General features: G+C 39.4%; 1 protein-coding gene across 8 annotated transcripts in view; it reads left to right on the top strand.

Moving 5' to 3' along the window:
• USP6NL (USP6 N-terminal like) overlaps positions 1-17,978 on the top strand; it is a 116,939-nt gene that overhangs the window by 9,854 nt on the left and 89,107 nt on the right. The window contains exon 1 of one of the 8 annotated variants that reach the window (XM_032687152.1): positions 12,059-12,700. The exons of the other annotated variants lie outside the window; for them this stretch is intronic. Coding sequence (XP_032543043.1) covers positions 12,628-12,700 — 73 coding nt within the window. The 5' untranslated portion in view covers positions 12,059-12,627. Of the gene's footprint in view, positions 1-12,058; positions 12,701-17,978 lie in introns of those variants that run through there. 8 annotated transcript variants of the gene reach the window in all.

The raw sequence follows: 17,978 nt of genomic DNA, 5'->3' as shown, positions 1-17,978 counted from the left end.
GGGATAAAGAGCCATAATGCAGATTTGAAAAAGGTTGCTTTGAAAACTTGGGATGTGTTTAAAGAAATTTTGAAGAGTTAAATACTGGTAACCCCCCTGCAACTCAGCTGTGTGATATAGGGGGAAGCCCACAAGATTCTTAAATAGTAAACTACTGTGTATTAGTGACCCCCTAAAAATTGTTTCCTTGATAACATCAGTATTTATTTAGTGGTTCCACTATTTTTTTCCTTGAAGCTGTCAGAGGGATTTCCCACTGTATGTGACTGGAGTGGCACATGAGCACTTGGACCAGGAGTAGCAGTGTAGTAACTTCTTTTGTAGTGGGAGGGCAGAGCATGAAAAATAAGTGTGTACTGAGTTCTTTGGCTCCTGGACCTCGTGGCAGGAGAACTTGCAGGGCTGGGGATCAGTGATCTGTGGGTGAGGCTGTGGTAGCTGCTGCTTTCCCCTTGCTTGGAGTGTGCATGGAACTGTAGCTTAAGTTGTTTAGGAATGTGGTAATCTTGGGCTTCCTCTATCCTAAGCAAGGAGAGGCATCTCCAGAGGGCTAATCAGATCTTACATGACCCAGTTTCTCACCAGTGCTGTAATTAAACTGCTCCTGTAAATACAGAGGGTGCATGAGTAGCAATAAAATATAAACCCAAGTGCTTTGCACAGAACTGATGCACCCCAGTGAGGAAATGAAGGCATGTTGGTAGAAACTCACCTGCTGTTTTAATATTCCCATTTTATTATGTTGGATTTCTTATTTATTCAACTGACATAATGATGCACCTTCTCAGACCTTGTGGTTTTATTTTTTTTGCTGAAAGTACAGCACTTTAAATGTATCAGAACCCAGATGAAAGCTTTTTGAAATTTGTCTGTATTCAAACAGATTTTAGATTAATTTGTTTTTCATAATCCTTCCTTTATTTTTGGTCACTTTTTAGGGTATTTAGGACTGATAAGTTGTGACTTCCCTTGCACTTAGAATTTATTTTTAGAACAAAGAGGCAGATAAACAGGTTTTCAATTTTGTTCTGTCACTTTTTTACCTGACCAAAGTAAGTCCTCAATCTCCAAAGACTGAAGTGAAGCCACTTCTTTGCAGGAGGTTGCAGCTACCAAAAATGTATTTCTCACATCCAGAAACTGTGCTTGCATGTGGTAGGTACAAGTTCAGTGGTGTCACTTTTTATTAGGCTTTGCTAACAAGCAGGCATTGTGGAATATTTAGTGTTTCATTTAAATGAATGTATAGTAAAGCTAAATTTTTAAAACCCCTTGCATGTGTTTCACATACATTTATTGAAGATTTTTAAAAAAGGTGTTACATTTATTTTTTAATTTATTTTTCCATAAAGGGAACTTCAGATCTTCTTTTAGTTGGGCTTTTCCCCCGTGGGTTTAAATTGATGATCAGGTTGATGGGGCTTCTCTAAATAAATCAGAGCAACATGACACCTACTTTTAAAGCAATGTAATTTCTGTTTGTGAACCAAGATGTTGGCGCTGGCAGGAAACTATTGTTAATTTTGAGCTAACAGGAGAGCTGTGGCAGGAGAATTGCCATCATTAATGTTATTGGAGGACCAGTCTTTTTGTATACACCCTTACTACTCCCTGGATGTGTCCTTTCTAGACACTTGCACTTCACATTTATTCTGTCATGTTTGCAATGAAAATTAAGGTAGGATTATTTCCAAATTATTTACTTTATGACACTGTGTGTGTCCAAACCAGCAAGGATAATAGAAATATGGTTATGATAGTAATTTAGATATATTTGATCATTCATTACATATTTCATTTGTTATAAACATTTTATGTAATTTTCTCTTTATATTATAAATTATATACTTACATAAAATACATGACAGTTCTTTTATTTATGAGTTTATGTGTAGAGGGGGAGAGCCATCTTTTAAAATTACTCTGCCTCTCAGTGTTTTGATTGATGGCCAGTAAGGAGGGATGAATTATTATGAGTAATTGGCATATGCAGGAGTACATGCCTTTGGCATGATAATATTCTCCCATTACAGGGTTTTTTAGTTAAATCTTAGTCTTTGGGCCTCTCTCTGTGCTCCTTTATGTAAAACATTGCACAATGATGCCTTTATGGAGGGTCTTGGGTGCTCCTGCAGCAGCAGAACAGTGTAACCTTGTTCTCTGGAGTGAGGATCAAGTATCCAGCACTATGGAAGCAATTCATATTTCTGGGATCCTATTCACCCTGTGATAAGTTGAGGGTGGCACTCAAGTACATTCCAAAGGAGGAAGGATGCAGAAATTCCCAACTAAAACAGAGATGAAAAGCAACAGTTATACGTGTAGATGTTTGGGTGGGCACCCCCTTCTCTGCGTAGGGCGCTGTGTAGGCACAGAAGGATGTTTTGGTGACTGCAGGGAGGGCTTTCCAGAGGCTGCAGTTCTGAGCTTCCTGGTGGTGGATAATAAATAGTTTTATTTACTATGGAATCAGAGAATTCACAAGGCAAACGAATGGGATGAAGGATTAGAAATGGACTGCAGAAGAACTTTCCCAACAGCAGTGTTAAGTGAGATGTTCAGAGGACTTTCCTTGCCTCTTGTGAGTCATGTTGATTCTCCCTTTCCGTATGAATAATTGGATAATATGCTCCACTGTGTAGGAAAAGTGAAGCTATTGCTGCTCACTGGAGTAAGTTCATCACAGATAAGAAAAATAACTGAGCTGCAGCCTCATTTTGTTATGTTATTCATGTTCACATTCAAGAAACAAACCACCTGATTTACAAGATTTGTGGTTATTTTAAGCTAAATTGATTGTGTTTCAAGGAAAACTACTCTGACATTCTTTATCCAGCTTCTGATAGGAAACAACTTCTTTGATTTGTAGCACAGACAGAAAATATTTGGGCTTGTTGCCAGAAGTGGGGTTATGCAAGTAATGTCAACCAGATTACTGGCTCCATACTTGTTTAAATTTAAGATCTTTTCTTTACTTAAACTGTCCAACCTGTTGTCCTTTAAGTGTTTAAAGGATGGTTGCAGATGTTTGTGTTAACGAAGTAGCTGCTCTCAGATGATATCCTATCAATCATCCGATTATAAGGTTTGTTTAATCTCTCATTGCAAAAGACCCCCCCTATAATTAAGGTCTTTTAATTCCCAAAACTGTGTGGGAGACTGGCACTGGAATTTTTTCAAGGTGATTGGGTAAACCTGGACCTGTCCTGCTTGAAATTTCTGAAGCAAGCAGAAAGCTGTGTAGGACTCCCAGGCTGGTTTGGGAACCTGGTGTGTTGTGTTTCTTTTTTTATTTTTTTTTTTCTCCCTCTTCCTTTTTCCCTGTTTTATTCTGTGGAATGTAATGGTCTCTGGAATGGAAAGCTCACCAACACGCTGTGCAATCTCCAGTGCTTTTGGGCAGTGCAGTCATTAATCTAACAGATCTCTAACGTAAAAGGGCACTTTGTTTGAAAAAAGCACTTTGGTTTGCCATAGGAGAGGATTCCTGAATGCAGGCTTTCTGTTTTACCCTTGAAAAGCTCTTTGAAAACCTGCCTAATTCTGTGGTAGATGCTGAAAGGCTCACTCAGAGCTCCTTTGAGCAGGAGACAGAACTGCCAGAAGTTTTAGAGGCATAGGGAAATAAGTCTCTCACCAGAATATTCTGTTGCATTCAATAAAAAGCTTTTCCCTTCTCTTTTTTTCCTTTTTTTTTGTTCGTAGTACTTTGTACAGCATTATATGAGAAGTTTTATTTTGTGCTGCTGCTGTACCTGAGTTGTCCAAAACACTATAAAGGCATAACCCAAATTCCAAATTGCCTGCCCTCCCCTAAAGTTGCTGTTGGAGGTGACACTTGTTGCTGCAGCTCTTGGTTCTTGGAGTGGTGCTGAGCTGCAGCCCTGCCTGTGCTCAGGCTGTTCCACAGACCCTGCTTGTCTTGGGAGCCTCAGAACAGTTCCAGTTCCAATTATTTTATATCTGGCTGCACAAACTAGACAAGCTTTTAGCTTCCTCTCCCCCCCTGGTTACAGCATATTCCTGCAAGATGATTGAAGGATGTCAGGGTTGGTCTTGGAGAGCCGGAGAGATAAAATTAGGTCTATAGTTGGCTGTGAAAAAGTGAGGTACAAACTGCAAAGTGTCAATTTTGCTTTTTATTTCCTCCCCACTTCCTCCCCCCTCTCCCCACACTCTTTTTCTATGCCAGAAGCAGTGACAAAAATATTTGTAGATTTTATTTTAAGTATGTGGTAGGAAAGTTTTCTTTTTAGAGCAAAGGCTAATGAGTCACTTATAGTGATATTTCAATATTTATTTATTTCCCGTGCATTAAAACAAACCAAAAGAAATAATACTTATGTGAAACTCACTGTAAGGTTCCTTAATGTTTGTTTTTTTTCCCCTCTTTTTCTAACGCATCAGTCACTAAGTGGAACATTAATTTTGGAGAACTGGCTCCATTTGTGTTTTTGTTTAATGGTGTGCAATCAGAGGACCTCCAGGATGATGTAGCAAGGCCCAGTTACCTGTGTTGTCCAGTGATCAACTGGGTAAATCCCCTGCAGATGGGTGATGATGGCACTTCTTTTTCTGTTCCTGTAGCATTGGTGTAGCTCCAGTGGGAGTTCAAATAGTGGGTTGCAGTCCCTGACTGTGATATTTTGTGGAGTGATGCCATTCAGTGCCACCTTGTCTGGACCACGGGCAACTGTTGGCTGAAACTTGGCATGATTTTAAACTCCCTACAGCTACAGAGAGAGCAGGGAGAGCTGCAACCTTCCCTCTGCCAAAACTGGCATTGTGTCATTAGGAGTCTGATTGCTCTGTCTTTGCTCATGTAACAGGTAGGTGAGATGTTCTCCTTTGGGACAGGGTGATTGTCTTCAAGTGAAGCTCACTAAAGAAATCTAAGATGTCTGGGTATTCCCACCATTTTTTCATTGATGAGGGAATACAAGAACTCTTCTCAGTAGTGGAGGCCTGTATATGTTTTATGGGAAACAGGGTTGGATATGAAGCGAGAGGGACGTGCTTGTTACTAAATAATTTTTGTTACTAAATCATTTTTAAGAGCAGAGGCAAAACAGAGAACCATAAGGTAGCCACAGGCAGCCACTAAAGCAGGAAACGTCTCAAATATTAACTGTGGCATTGACCTTAAGTAGTCACAGTTAACATGATGGTCATATCCAAGTGCTAAGCTTGGATTTTTAAAATACATTAGTTAAAATCTGCTTTAACAGACTGCATTTGCTGCAAATACATGGGCTTAATAAAAGTAGTGTGTTTTGCAGTGGACTAATGAGGTTTGATGTTCTTCCTGGTGGCTGTGTACAGCTGCATTTTATTACTTGGATTAAATATCAGCATAGAAATGTTACATGCAGTGAAGGATTTAATCATGCTAACAAACAGCAATGCATAGAATTTTCTAGCTTTTCTTTGCCTCAGGGAGGTACAAGATTATTAGTCTCATTCATATCCTCTTCAAAAAGAAGCCAAGTAAGGGTTTAAATTACAGGCAAAGTTTTTATTTTTCTTCCTTCTTTGAGTTGAACACACATTCACTTTTATCAGTCTTTCCTTGATTAAACTAATGAATTTCCTTTTACTTCAGAAGTAACACATGTAAGATAGCAATAGTTTTGATTTTTGTTTAATATTGCAAAAAGAAAGAAAAAGTATTTTAATGACTAGTGTGGCTTCTGTGTGCTTGGGTTTGACAGAATATTTAATAATATACTTTAACTAGAAGATAAATCTGTTGATTAGCACTACAGGCATGACCCAAATCCAGGAGATGTAAAATTGCTGCATGTTCTATTTGAAATGCTGCACATGCAGGAAATACTGCATATTGCTTGGAGAAAATCTTTTGCTGTAATTATAAATATATAAATGTTTAATTTCTTTTTGGGACTTGTAGTATAAAACTTTTTTTCTCAGAGTAATTTTCATTTGAAACTAAATCTGTATTAAGATTTGGACTGTCATATGAGGAAGACTGAGAAATTCTGTGGGGTTTGTGCACTCACTGAGATGAGGATCTTGTACTGACATCCTCTTTCTTCCTCCCGGTTAAAAAAACAACCCCAACAAACCTAATTTTATCAAATGTTTAAAATGGGCTTCCTGGATACAATTTTTTTTTGAAAATGCCATTTGCTTTGTTGGTGCTTTTTTACCAGCTACTGTGCCTTACCAAGTGGCCTTTTGGCCTTTGAAGGGAGGGGTATGAGGGAGAGGAGAAAGAAATGGAATTAGTTTGAAGATCCATAATAAGAAAGTGCAGTTCTACAGTTGCTCTTTGTTGTAACCTCTCTGTAACTTGCTTAACACAATCCTAAGCACACAGACCCAAAAGGCATCAAGTGCTCAGTCATATCTAAGGAGCTCTGTAGCCTGAGCTATTCCTTTTGGTGAATCCCTACAGGTTAAATCTCTAAAAGCTTTTGGAACCCTTTGAACTGTTGCTAAATTGTGTATTCTAGACACGCTTGTATGTCTAAATCTGATGGTTTTACAGAAAATACATGAGCAAAGACAAAGCAGTGCCCTTGTTTTGCTCACAGAGGTGATAGGTATAAAACCCCACACTTATTGAGAAGAAGAAAAATAAATGATACATCTATACATGCTTGCTTATTTTTTTATTTTTAGAAGAGTGCATCAAGATGTATTTGAACACAACCTTCTGACACTGCTCTCCATTAGTGTCTGGTGTCTGTTAGCAGGAGGGTGGTAAAAGTGATCTGCAGGGGCAGTTCCCTTGGCTTCCTTGTGGCTCTCAGGGAAACTCCCTGTCTGCCTTGTTATAATCTAGATCCGCTTGCAGAAATTGCTGTAGCAAGAGTTGAGGGGATAAAACCTGCTGGGAATTGAGTAAGAAGGGTAACAGTAAGAGTGTTGTGCAATGTGTAGTTTTCCTTCACTGTGGTCTGCTGAATGTGGCCGTGTGTTTTGCTGTCTTCCCTTTCCCCCGATTTTACCATTTGTTTTTTTATTTTGGGTTCATAAATTTCTGCCCAGAACAGGCAGAATTAATTTCGTTGACCATTTATTGAAGTTCTCCATCTGAATTTAATGAACAGCTTTCTCGTATGTGTAAAGTATAAAGAAAAACAGACTTTAAAAAAATAGCTTTCTTTTCTCCAGCCTCTAGATCACACTACTTTCTGCTCCCAGCAAGATGGCTTTTAGATGATGCTCAAATATCTACATCAGATTCTTTTAGAAGCTGCAGCCAAACTTTCATGCTTTGAAATTGGTAGCAAACGTGCTAGAAATGAAGGAAAAAATATTCCTAAGTGGAAGCACATTCTGTTGGATTAAGTAGTTACAGACTCTGTAGGACCATTGGGAAGACTGTGAGGATATTCACTGATTTTTTTTTTTGGATACTTTGCAAAATGCAGAGCCAAAGGCAGTCATTTGTGAAAAATGCCTTGAATAGTAAAGGGAGTTGTATGAGTAGTGCAAATATTTTTATAGGAGAGGCTACTAGAATTTCACCTATGAATTCTTGACACCATTAGGGTATTTTTTTCATGGTTCAAAGAATGTTCTGTAGAAAATAATGAAGATAAGAATTTAAAGTTTCAGAGATTTATGGGGGGGTTAGTTATTGATCAGGAACTATACAGTTCTCCTCTTCCAGCTACAATAGCTTGTTTAAAACTTAATGAAAACTGTAGGCTTCAGTTCATAGATTGGAAAATTAATTTAAATGTTAGTGAGAAGGAATAGATAACTTGATTTATATCTGCTTTAGTAATAATTTGTATCATGATATAGTGCCTGTCTTAAAACTCAGTGCCCAGTTCTTTTGAGATAACAGTTTGAAGACCAGTTCTGACAGGAAAAGTCAGAGAGGAGTATTATCAACCAAAATATTTCTGTGGATAGTTAAGATATTGCCAGAACTTAGCTGCCAGGTAGACTTTATCTGAATTTATTATTTTTTTGCAAGAAATAAGCAGTTTTTACTGTGAAGACACTATGCAGATGTTCTTTATAATATACTCTTCCTTCTATTTGATACTTAAATAATCTTCTCCCAGCTAATGTGCCTTACTTGTGTTTCCTTAATCCTTTAATCTGTTCTTGAAAACTTTTATCCTGCATATGAAATAGTTGTTCCTGATGAGAAAAATCTTCGTTTTCTGAGCCTCTTTGCTCAGATGGGAGGGAGGGTGAAGCAGTTGTGCCGTGTGTGGTTCCTGAAACTGCTGCTCTTAGAGCAAACATTGCAATGGGTCGTTAGGAGCAGCTTCCCTGGCTCTTGGTGGCACTGGAGTTTTTACAGCCCCTGTTAAGGACGGTCCTGCTGACTTTGACTTGCCAAAACCCCACCTGGGCTTTACAGCGTGGAAAGGAGTGTCCAAAGAGCAAACAGACCCTGCTCTTGTAAATCCCTTCTCCTGCCTCTAACCTCAGACTTTGCTCTCTTGCAGAATTAGAGGGAGCAGAATGAGTGTTTTGTGTATTTATCTGCTTTCTAGAGAATTTAAGGTTTGATCCCACTTCCATTAGAACAGGTAACAGCAGGACTGGATCTCTGTCAGGACCTTCCCGGCCATTTTGTTCCGGGCTCTCCGTTCCCGTGAGTGTCAGGCCTGTAAGCTTGGTATCCTAACCACGTTTGGAGTCCAGCAGGTGGGGAAAAGGACACAATGCTGGCCCTGGGGAGCACAAGGGAGGATGATGAAGCCAAACCTGCCCAGGTTTCTGCAGAGATGTGAGGAGGAATCTGTGTGTGGAATATCTGAATACTGGACAGTTCATGTTGATGTGAGGTGGAAAAAGGACGGTGACAGTCACTTTGCATCTCAGCTCAGATGTGTGCAGGGCTGTTGTTCCTATGAATGGAAGCCCTCAAGCCATTGTAGTGGGTTGGGTTTTTTTCTATTAGTAGCTTGTACATCTTTCTTTCTGTAAATGAGGGCACACAAGCAGGAGCATTTTGGGAAGCTGCAATGCTGCCTGGGAATACCCTGAGGGTTCTTGATGGCTTTTTAATAGCCTAGACAGAATGCCATGAATATATAAACATTACAGATTAGAACAAGAGAGGGAAAGAGAAAATATTAAGTCTTCCTCAAATTTTGATCTCCCCCACCCCCAAGTGTCATTTGACAAATACTCACTGAGCCATACTTCTGCACCATCTTTTGTGCTGTAAATATGTTACCTCCTGGCAATATGTTTCACAAAAAAGAACTGCTTCCAAAGATCAATTAATTATAATTATGTTAATGGAAGCATTTTTATTCTGAATTGTGATAGCTGGCTAATCAGGATGCAGGTCATATTTTTTTATTATGGTTAGGAGAGATCACGGTGATCCATAAAATCCCATCCTGGTTAACTGCCCCTTCTCATACCAATGTATTTCCTTGTGTTGGTAACGTGCATGATTTCTGTATTCCCTGCAATTTTGAAGTTAAGGAAGAAAAGCAAAATCCAAGACCGTCCTCAAGCACATATTGCTGAGCAAGCTCGGTGTCGAAGATGAAAAATGCTTGGCAGCAATCTGGTCTATGAGCTGAATATGTAACGCTGCTTTTCTCCTCAAACAGAATCGACTGACATGGTTACACTGAATCCGTGACACAGTTTCTTTGTGGTTCACCTTGTTTGTTTGTGTCAGCACTGCTGTGAACTTCCCGTGGGTGTGTCTGTCCCTGCCCACGGGGTGTCTTGTCAGGATGTGGTCTGAGAGGTGGCACTGGTAGTGACAGATGGTATGGAAGTATCAGTTGGTTCAGTATCACTCAGACATAACAGTGAACTATAACCAAGTTATGATTCATGAGTAACAGATGAAATTACATGATTTAACTAGTTAGTGCGTTTTATTTCTCAATAATGGTACTGCCACTGTTGTAAAGCAGGTTTAGTGTTATTGTCTCGGTGTATAGATTGATTTGGGGGAAGACAAACAGCAGCCACAAAGCTTGCTGTGTGATTCCTCAAAGTTTGAGTGATTTCTTTGTTATTTTTATATGCCCGTGTCAGACTTGCACCACTCTCTCTATGTTTCACACAGAATATTTAGTAAAGTGTTTTACATTTTCCTAAATGAATTTTAAGGCTTTGGGGTTTTTTTCAGTTTCTTTCTATGTGCCAATTGTCTCAGCAAAGAAGAGAGTTCATACCAGCTCTGGAGGTGATTTCATGTTGAGGAAGGCAGGTGTGTGTGAAAATGATTTCTAGTCCTGAAGTTCTTTGTGTGTCTCTCTTTTAAAAGCTCAGAGCAGCTTCAGCTGTTTAAAATCCCCCTGCCACTGGTGGAGGGAGAGATCTTGTGATCATAGGGATGGAAGCCTTTCCAGTGGCTTTTCTGCAAACTTTAGTAGGGACTGGTTTTGTATTCTCACCACAGTCCACTGGACTTGCAAATCATCTAAAAGAGTCCTTTTCCAGTTAGTCATCTTTGTTACCAGCAGGACAAGGGATAGTTTGGAAGAAAAGGAAATAGGTACTGAAGTGCCCATCCTCTCCTTGTTCCAGCACTTCAGAACATTGCTGTAGAAATGAGATAATCAAGTTCAGTTAAAGATCAGTTCTGGGACCTTCAAGGCACACTCTTGCTTTGGAAGGCCCAGTGGATGTTGTTACTGAAGATTTTATTCAACCTTATTCCTTTTTTTTTTTTCCTTGTTCCTCCTATCTATAATGTTTATATAAGGACCATCAAAAGTTTAGTAGTTCTGTAAAGGTAGTTGTGTTCTGTGATCCATAAACCTAGAAGCCAGTTTTTCAGAGGAAATTTGCAATGTAATACAGCTGCAAGTAATGCTGTTCCTTCAGGTTTGTATCTTTGACTTGAGAACAGGTTGTTCCATTGCCCAACTAACTAAAGAACAAACACATCATGGCAAGATAATTGTGGAACAGTTTTTACAGCAGCAGTTTTGAGCGCTGGATTATTAAGTAATGGATCTCCAGGTAAACTTTACTGCACAACCCTGCATTCTACATCTTATTTAAGTGTTCTGCAATTATATAGCTGTTCTAGAAAGTTCTGTTCATAGTAATCTTCTCCGTGCCTCTCTGTGTGTAGAGTCATTTGTCTTAAACCTGGAATTTAAGTTTAGGTCCAGGACTTAGAAATTATTCTTCACACAGAAAGTTGAGAGTTCTGTTTCTTTGATGTGAAGAATCCTTTTTCAGGAAGGACAAGTTGCAGTTGCACAGTATGTCTACAAGCTTCCTATTGGGTGGACACTTGAATGTTTGCAGGGTGGGAGAAGAAACTGGACAGCTTGGCAGAGAGAATGATTTTAGTTGTCTTTGTTCTGCCAAACCAAATACAACAGGACTTTGGGTCGCTCTTACTTCTGGCAGAGATGGATTTATGGGCAGGCTGTAAATGAGACTGACATAACAGAAGTGGTTTGTTGTGCCCGTGCTCTGTGTTTGAAGGGACTGACATGGATGTGGATAAATATGTCAGCAAATATAAAATCTGAAATGCTTGTGATGAGCAGCTGGGAATGGAAAGAGGTGACCTCTTGTCCCCCCACCCCCCATCTCACACTTAAGCAATGGGAACAGAAGGTCTAAAGGCCAGAGAATGTGGCCTGTGGTTTGTTTAAATGTTATGGGTTTCAGAACATGTAGTTGGCTTCCTAAATCAATCTCTCTCTGTGTGTGCTAGGCCTCACAGTGCTGTGTAGGAATTTGGTTTTCCACATTGTTCACAGAGCCCCTTCAGGGCTGACAGTTATTTAAGGTGATCACATAAAACATGATTCCTCATGATTTTTTTTTTTTTTGTTATCTCTGCGGAGGTTTTGGCAAAAGGCACTTCTGAAGGGCCTTTGTACATTTTCCAGATGGCATTAAAAATGTTGGGGGGGGGCACATAGTGCAATCTGTCTGCCTAAAATTACCTGACAGAAATAATCACAATGGCTTTGCTGAAATAGTTCTCTGGGCCTCTGGTGGTGGGAGAGAGAACGTCTGAAATACTCCCAGGATTTCCAGCCTCCCGGTGTGCGAGCATTCCCATCACGTACAGGGGTGTCAGAGGTTTGTGCTCAAGGGGGGAGAGAAGGAACTCAGTGCCTGTTTCTAGCAGGAGTTGGCTTGTGCCTGATGGAGTTTTCACAGGCTGGATTTAATTTCAGTCCTGTTGGTGGGTCTGACGTTGGCTCTGCGCTGCACCGGAGTCTTTCTTTGAGCATTACGTGGAATTCCGTGAATTGAGACAGACTCGAAAGGAGGATGCAGCCACTTCTTACTTACTGAGCCCAGGGGAGCTGCATCTGTCAGCAGTCACTGCAAGTGTTTTTTTTTTTTTTTCTGTAGCTACTTTGTGGCGTAATTACTTTATTACTTTAAACTTTATTTAGAGGCATCACTATGCGTTCTCTGTGGTAAATAATTTTAAAATGCTCTGTAGAAACACGTTCAGGACTGCTGGCAATTTCTTGCCTCCTTGTGCTGAAGTCACTTTAAATCCATCACCCCAGCCTGTAGAGTCGTCAGGCAGAAATCTTCCTGTGAAGGTGGATGAGTTGTTCCTGCATCAGTTTTGCTTGGGCATACTGAGGACAGCCATGTAATCAGGTGTAGTAATGAAACCTGTTGGAATTCTGGAGGGGCACCCAGTCCCTTTGATCTTGCTGCCGAGCAATGATTCAAGTGCTACAGATTGTAAAGGATCTGGTGTCACCAGCAAGACGGAGAACAGATGCTGCTAAGAAAGGTAAGAGCAGCACTGGGATGTATTCAGTGCTCTGAGCAATTTGCTGTGAATCAGAAATATTCTGGAGTTTGCTTGTAGTTAAATTAACTGTGTACTTGGCACTTAAAAATGCTCTTTGTTGTGGCATGTACAGCTGCCATAATTTGGCTTAGAACTATATTAAGCCTAATGATTATCGTTTCTGCAACTGCAGCTTTCCCAAAGAGAATCCTGGTGACGTTCATTATGTGAAGATTGAGTTTGTCAGCATCTGTGACTGCTGCTGTTGTTGTTCTAAAGATCTTTTCCTTTTTTTTTTTTTTTGTGGTAAAAACATTTTTGTTGTCTGGAGAGCTCAGGTTGTGAAAATAGCAACTGTATTCCGTGTAATCCCATCAGAACAGTTTTTAGAGTCTTAATGCTCTAAATGAGAATAAGAGCAAAAATAGGCTTCTTTAGTACTTATGGAAATGAGAGACTGGAAGGACACAGCTGCACTGCTGGTTAGGTTTTACAATTAGATTATTTCTAGATTACAACTAACTTCAAAATCTGTCATGCCTCCTGCAAGTGTCCAAAACATTACTTGAAATACTCAATTACTGCTTGAAATTAATCGATGGTAAATGCTGTTCTTGTTTACTTCAGTGTGTTGAACACTTTTTATTTTGCTAAAGTAGTGCCATCCTTTGTGGTATCTGGCACACTTATCTAATTAGGAACTGATTAAACACTTCTTTCTTTTGTACTTTTACATCTTAATCATTTGCAACTGCTGAATATATGGCTCATAGAGGAACTAAATAATTTGTAGAGATGTCTTAAAAATTTCATTCCTTTCTTGCTAAAATTAATTTTCTAGGGCCACTTTTTTTTTGTATTGAATAGTTCATGAATAATTTAGGATCTACAGCATCTGTGTCTGCCTGTTACAGTGTCACTGTTCTGTTCTGCCCTTACATGTAATGTGTGGCTAAAGGCAAGTACCTTTATTTTAAATCACTCCTCTAATAACATCAGGCTCTTGTAATTTTAATGAGTCAGTTAATGAAACACCTCTGTAAGGAGACAAAAGGTAGAACTGGGCTCAGCTGTTACCTTCTTGTTCTGGAAAAAAAAAAAGGGCAAACTTCCTAATTACTTCCTTAGATTTTGCAGTGATTGGTTGAACATCCCCCCCCAACAGTTGTATAATTTCATCACAGGGAATTACTCCACTTCAGTGCTGTTCACTGTTCATTTTTTGATTTGTGCTTCCACTCCACTGGTTCCAGAGAGGAATGAAGGGGCAGGAGTTCTGCTTGTCTCTTCTCCATGTAGCTCCCCAGTCAGGAAGCGTTTTTGTAGGAGTACTGTAAGAACTGGGTTGAAAAGATGAGTATTCTTTATTTTTTTGATATTATTTATAGGAACAGATGCAGTAAAATTGGAAGGGAAAGCCTTGAAAAACACGAGGAAACACTCGTTTTCTCAGTTCTAAAGCTTTGAGGTTTTTTTCTGTCCGTTCGTTTTACTCCCTTGTTAAAAGACATTAATTTTGGGTCATTGTTTGGGTGTTATTCTCAAGCTGCGACTATCTGAGCTAATTAGATGTCAGCTCTTACAGGACTGGGTAGTGCATTTTGACAAGCAGTGTTAAGATCTTAACATTAAAAAAATCCAAACATTCCCAAGAAAACATTTACAAAAGATGCAAAATGCTGCCAGACTTGTGTGATGAATACTGTAATTTGAGTAGGCATTATTATTTTTTTTGCTTCACAGCATGCAACATCAGGCATCTGTTGTACGTGAAGGGCTGGATTCTGCACAAGTGACTCATTCTCATTGTTTTCAGTAAATGGAAAAATGTGTTTGTAGAGGAGGAGTTGCTGGGGAGCTCACTGTGAATGCAGGTGAATCCACTGAGATGTGGGGGATGACGTGTGGAGTGTTTACCAGTGTGCTTTCAAACCCGAGTTACTAAACAGTGAAGGTTTAAACTCCCACTCCTCAGGTGCATCCTCTTCTTCCCCTTTAAAAAAGTGTTTATCAATTTGTTGGGAGACGAATGTTGCAAAGGAACACAATGTATTGATTGTGTGTTTAATATGCAGTACCACGTTTAAAACTTCTTTTTTAAGACTGAATGTCCTAAGCACATAACTGTTTTTATAAATAGTATATAAGGTTGTGGGGGAAAGGATTCCTCTGGCCTCCAGTTTTCCCAAGATATATTTTCAGGCTGAGACCTAGAAACAGGGTGAAGAGCCAAGAGAGTGTCTCTTTGCATCCATCATTTGACACCAGAAGCTTGTTATAAGGTCTGTGCTAAGAAGAGCTACTGTGGAGAAGAAAACTCAATCCCTGCAGAAGAAATTTCTGCAAAATGCAGTTTAAAAGAACCCATTACTAACATTTCATGGATTAAAATGTGGATTTAATGGGATAATTGAGCAGCCTGCCAGACGTGCCGAGTCTAATTTTGCTTTTTACAGGCCAGAGTTTTTTTCATTGTGGCCATGACCTCTGCCACCAGTTAAATTAAATTTAATTTTCTGTATCATAAGAGGGTGATAAATAGGTGGTTTACAAGACTAAATCCTGCAAAGAGTGAGGCAATGTGAGCATGAGTGGCCACCTCATCTCCCAGTGCAAGTCCTGTGGTGCTGGTTTTGTCTTCACTCTTTGGCTGTTGAGGCTGACAACAGAAAATCCTTTGGTAGCTTCGGGGTCTTCCTCAGTCATACAAGTGCAGGGAGCTAAACAGTAAGTTTAGAATGTCTCACTTTTCCATCCTGCTTTTTAATCTTCTGCTGTTTAAAAATGGAATTGTTTGAACTTTAAGGAAAAAGGGCCCTATAACTGTGTTCCATAGTCTTCCAATTGCAGCGAAACTGAGAGTGTAGAGTTTTTTGTCTGCTTTTTATGGGTTTTGTTTTTTGGAAACCCAGACTTTACCATATTTAGATAATACCAGGTCAGTTTAAAAAATGCCTCTAGTGCATTTATTGTCAAAGGGGTAACACCTTACATGCTCTAAGTCTGAAGGTGAACATGAAGTCGTAAAGAAATTTTGAAGAGGTTGCCATTATTTTATTTCATAATACTTGAATTTCTTTTAATGAATTATGAAAATCTGTCTTCTTTGGATAAAATTCTAACTCATGCCAGTATAAAATTCTCTTGATAAGCATTCTAATTCAAAGCCAGACATTCTACAGGAGCTGAAACCTTTCTGAATTTTAAAAAATAGTTCAAATGTTACTTCTCCTAGAGAAGTCCATGTAGAGCACAAATCTATTATTTATTTTCTTTTTTTTATCCCTAAAATCCTGGTTGAAATCCAAGTCTTTTAAAATTAAAGAAATACTCATATTTACTTCTTTCCTCCCTCCCTCCTCTTACAGATGGTCACAGCAGAACTTAATTGGCAACATCACCTTGATGTTAGGATATAAAAAGAGATGTTGTATTAAAATACTTCTGCCAGATGGGATAACTAAATTGAAATCACAGAAATAAAAAGGGAGGCAGTGTTTCAATGTGAGAGAAAGATGCCTGTAGAGAAACCTTTGGTTTGGTACTTTTTTTATGGATTGCAAGAGGAGGCACATGTTTGGTCACTGCAGTACTTGGGCCTATGAGGTGTGTAAAGGTTGGGCCAGCCAAGGATAACCAGGTTTTAACTCTCCAGCAATAGATAATCTGCATTAACAAATCCAGTTGCTGATGCAGTTCCCACTTGGGAAGTTACTACCTGGATTCACGGTGGTGGAACCCTGGGTTTTGGACTTAGACTTGCCAAGAAATGGACAGTCTTTTTTGGCTTCTTTCTTTTGGCATGGACTAGGTTGATTAATTGCAAGATGGAGAAAATAAAATAAAGGCCCCACATCAAGCAGCCTTGGTATTTTCTTGTTCCCTTTGGTGAAAGTAGAGGAAAGGTATAATCAAATGCTTTCTCTTGAGGCAACTATGTCAGAAACTCTCTTCAGTCTCTTAATTTTTCTGTTTGTTACAAGCTCTTGCACAGGAGGCTGAGAATTTACCTTTTATGGGAGGTTCCAGGGTTACCTGAATTTCTTTTTCATTTCTTCATATAATACTGTTATAATCCAGATGGAGTATTTGAACTGATAAAAGATGGATTAGAAGTAAAGGTTTTTCTAGACCTGTCCCCAAATTACTTTTCTTAAAGGTAACCTGGACAGAAGAGCCAGGTTAATAAAAATTAACAAGTTCTTCAGTGAGCTGCAAGCAGGGAAGTTGGGTTCTTTTTTCCATTTAATATGAAATTCTGCCCACAGCAGGCAAGATAATGCATTGTATTCTGCAGCTCCTCAGTACATGTACAGCTTCAATTCATTATTTACCATGGCTCAGTTTCTACCAGTGGGACAGAATTTAACTGTGTTTCAACAGGTTCTTCTGACATTTGTATTCAAGTTTCAGCTGTGTTTTCACCAATAATTAATGCCAGCAGAAATGACTCCTCCTGCCTTGTTCTGCTGCTCACTTTGTCTCCTCATCCCAATTCAAATCCCCACAGAGCTTCACAAGCCTTTGTGTAGCCATGTAGTGATTTGGGTTGGGAAGCTGTACTTCTGGTTCTTGTTGAGTTCCCAGAATCCTGATTAACTAATGCAGTTGCTGCTGCAGTTCCACAAAGGTTTATGTCAGCTCCAAGGAGGAGCCAGCAGTAGGATGTGAGTGAATCCAGGGGGACAACTTTCCTTCAGTGGTGCTGATGCTGGTGGGAAGTGCTGCTGGGACTTCCTTCTGCAGGAGTGTGAGGGATTCACCTCAGGATGATCCAGACACGAGCAAGTAATAACACAGTTGGATCCCTGTGAAACTGGACACACAGGGTTGTGTTTTTACCTAAAATACTCTTATTTCTGTGGCTGGCGTTTGCTCTCTCTCACTTTAAGTAGTAATACCTTTCATGGGGTGGACACACATTGTGGCTTTTCCGTTGCATTTCTTATCCTGACATTTTATTGCCTTTTTTACTTTATTTGAAATTTTATTTTCCTCATTTGTGTGACGGCAGCTGCAGTGATTAGGAAAGGTCGTGGTGCTGCTTTGCCATATGTAGCTGTTAACGACTTACTTAAGTGCCTGTTTATTTGGTTATTAGGTAGGTGGCATCATTTAACAGAGTACGGAGATGTTGTATCTTGGGAATTGATCTGTGGCATAACAAAATTAATACAGACAGCTTGAATTCATTTAGCTATAGAGGAACTACAGGAAAATGAAGTACTGCATGTTCTCCTTTTATGCAACAATGTTAGTCACCTGAAATGAGGCAGTT

Source organism: Chiroxiphia lanceolata, chromosome 5 (assembly GCF_009829145.1).
Source record: "Chiroxiphia lanceolata isolate bChiLan1 chromosome 5, bChiLan1.pri, whole genome shotgun sequence".
In the NCBI taxonomy this organism is placed as follows: domain Eukaryota; kingdom Metazoa; phylum Chordata; class Aves; order Passeriformes; family Pipridae; genus Chiroxiphia; species Chiroxiphia lanceolata.
The sequence above is the reverse complement of the archived record's forward strand: the minus strand, read 5'-3'. Positions and strand labels throughout refer to the sequence as shown.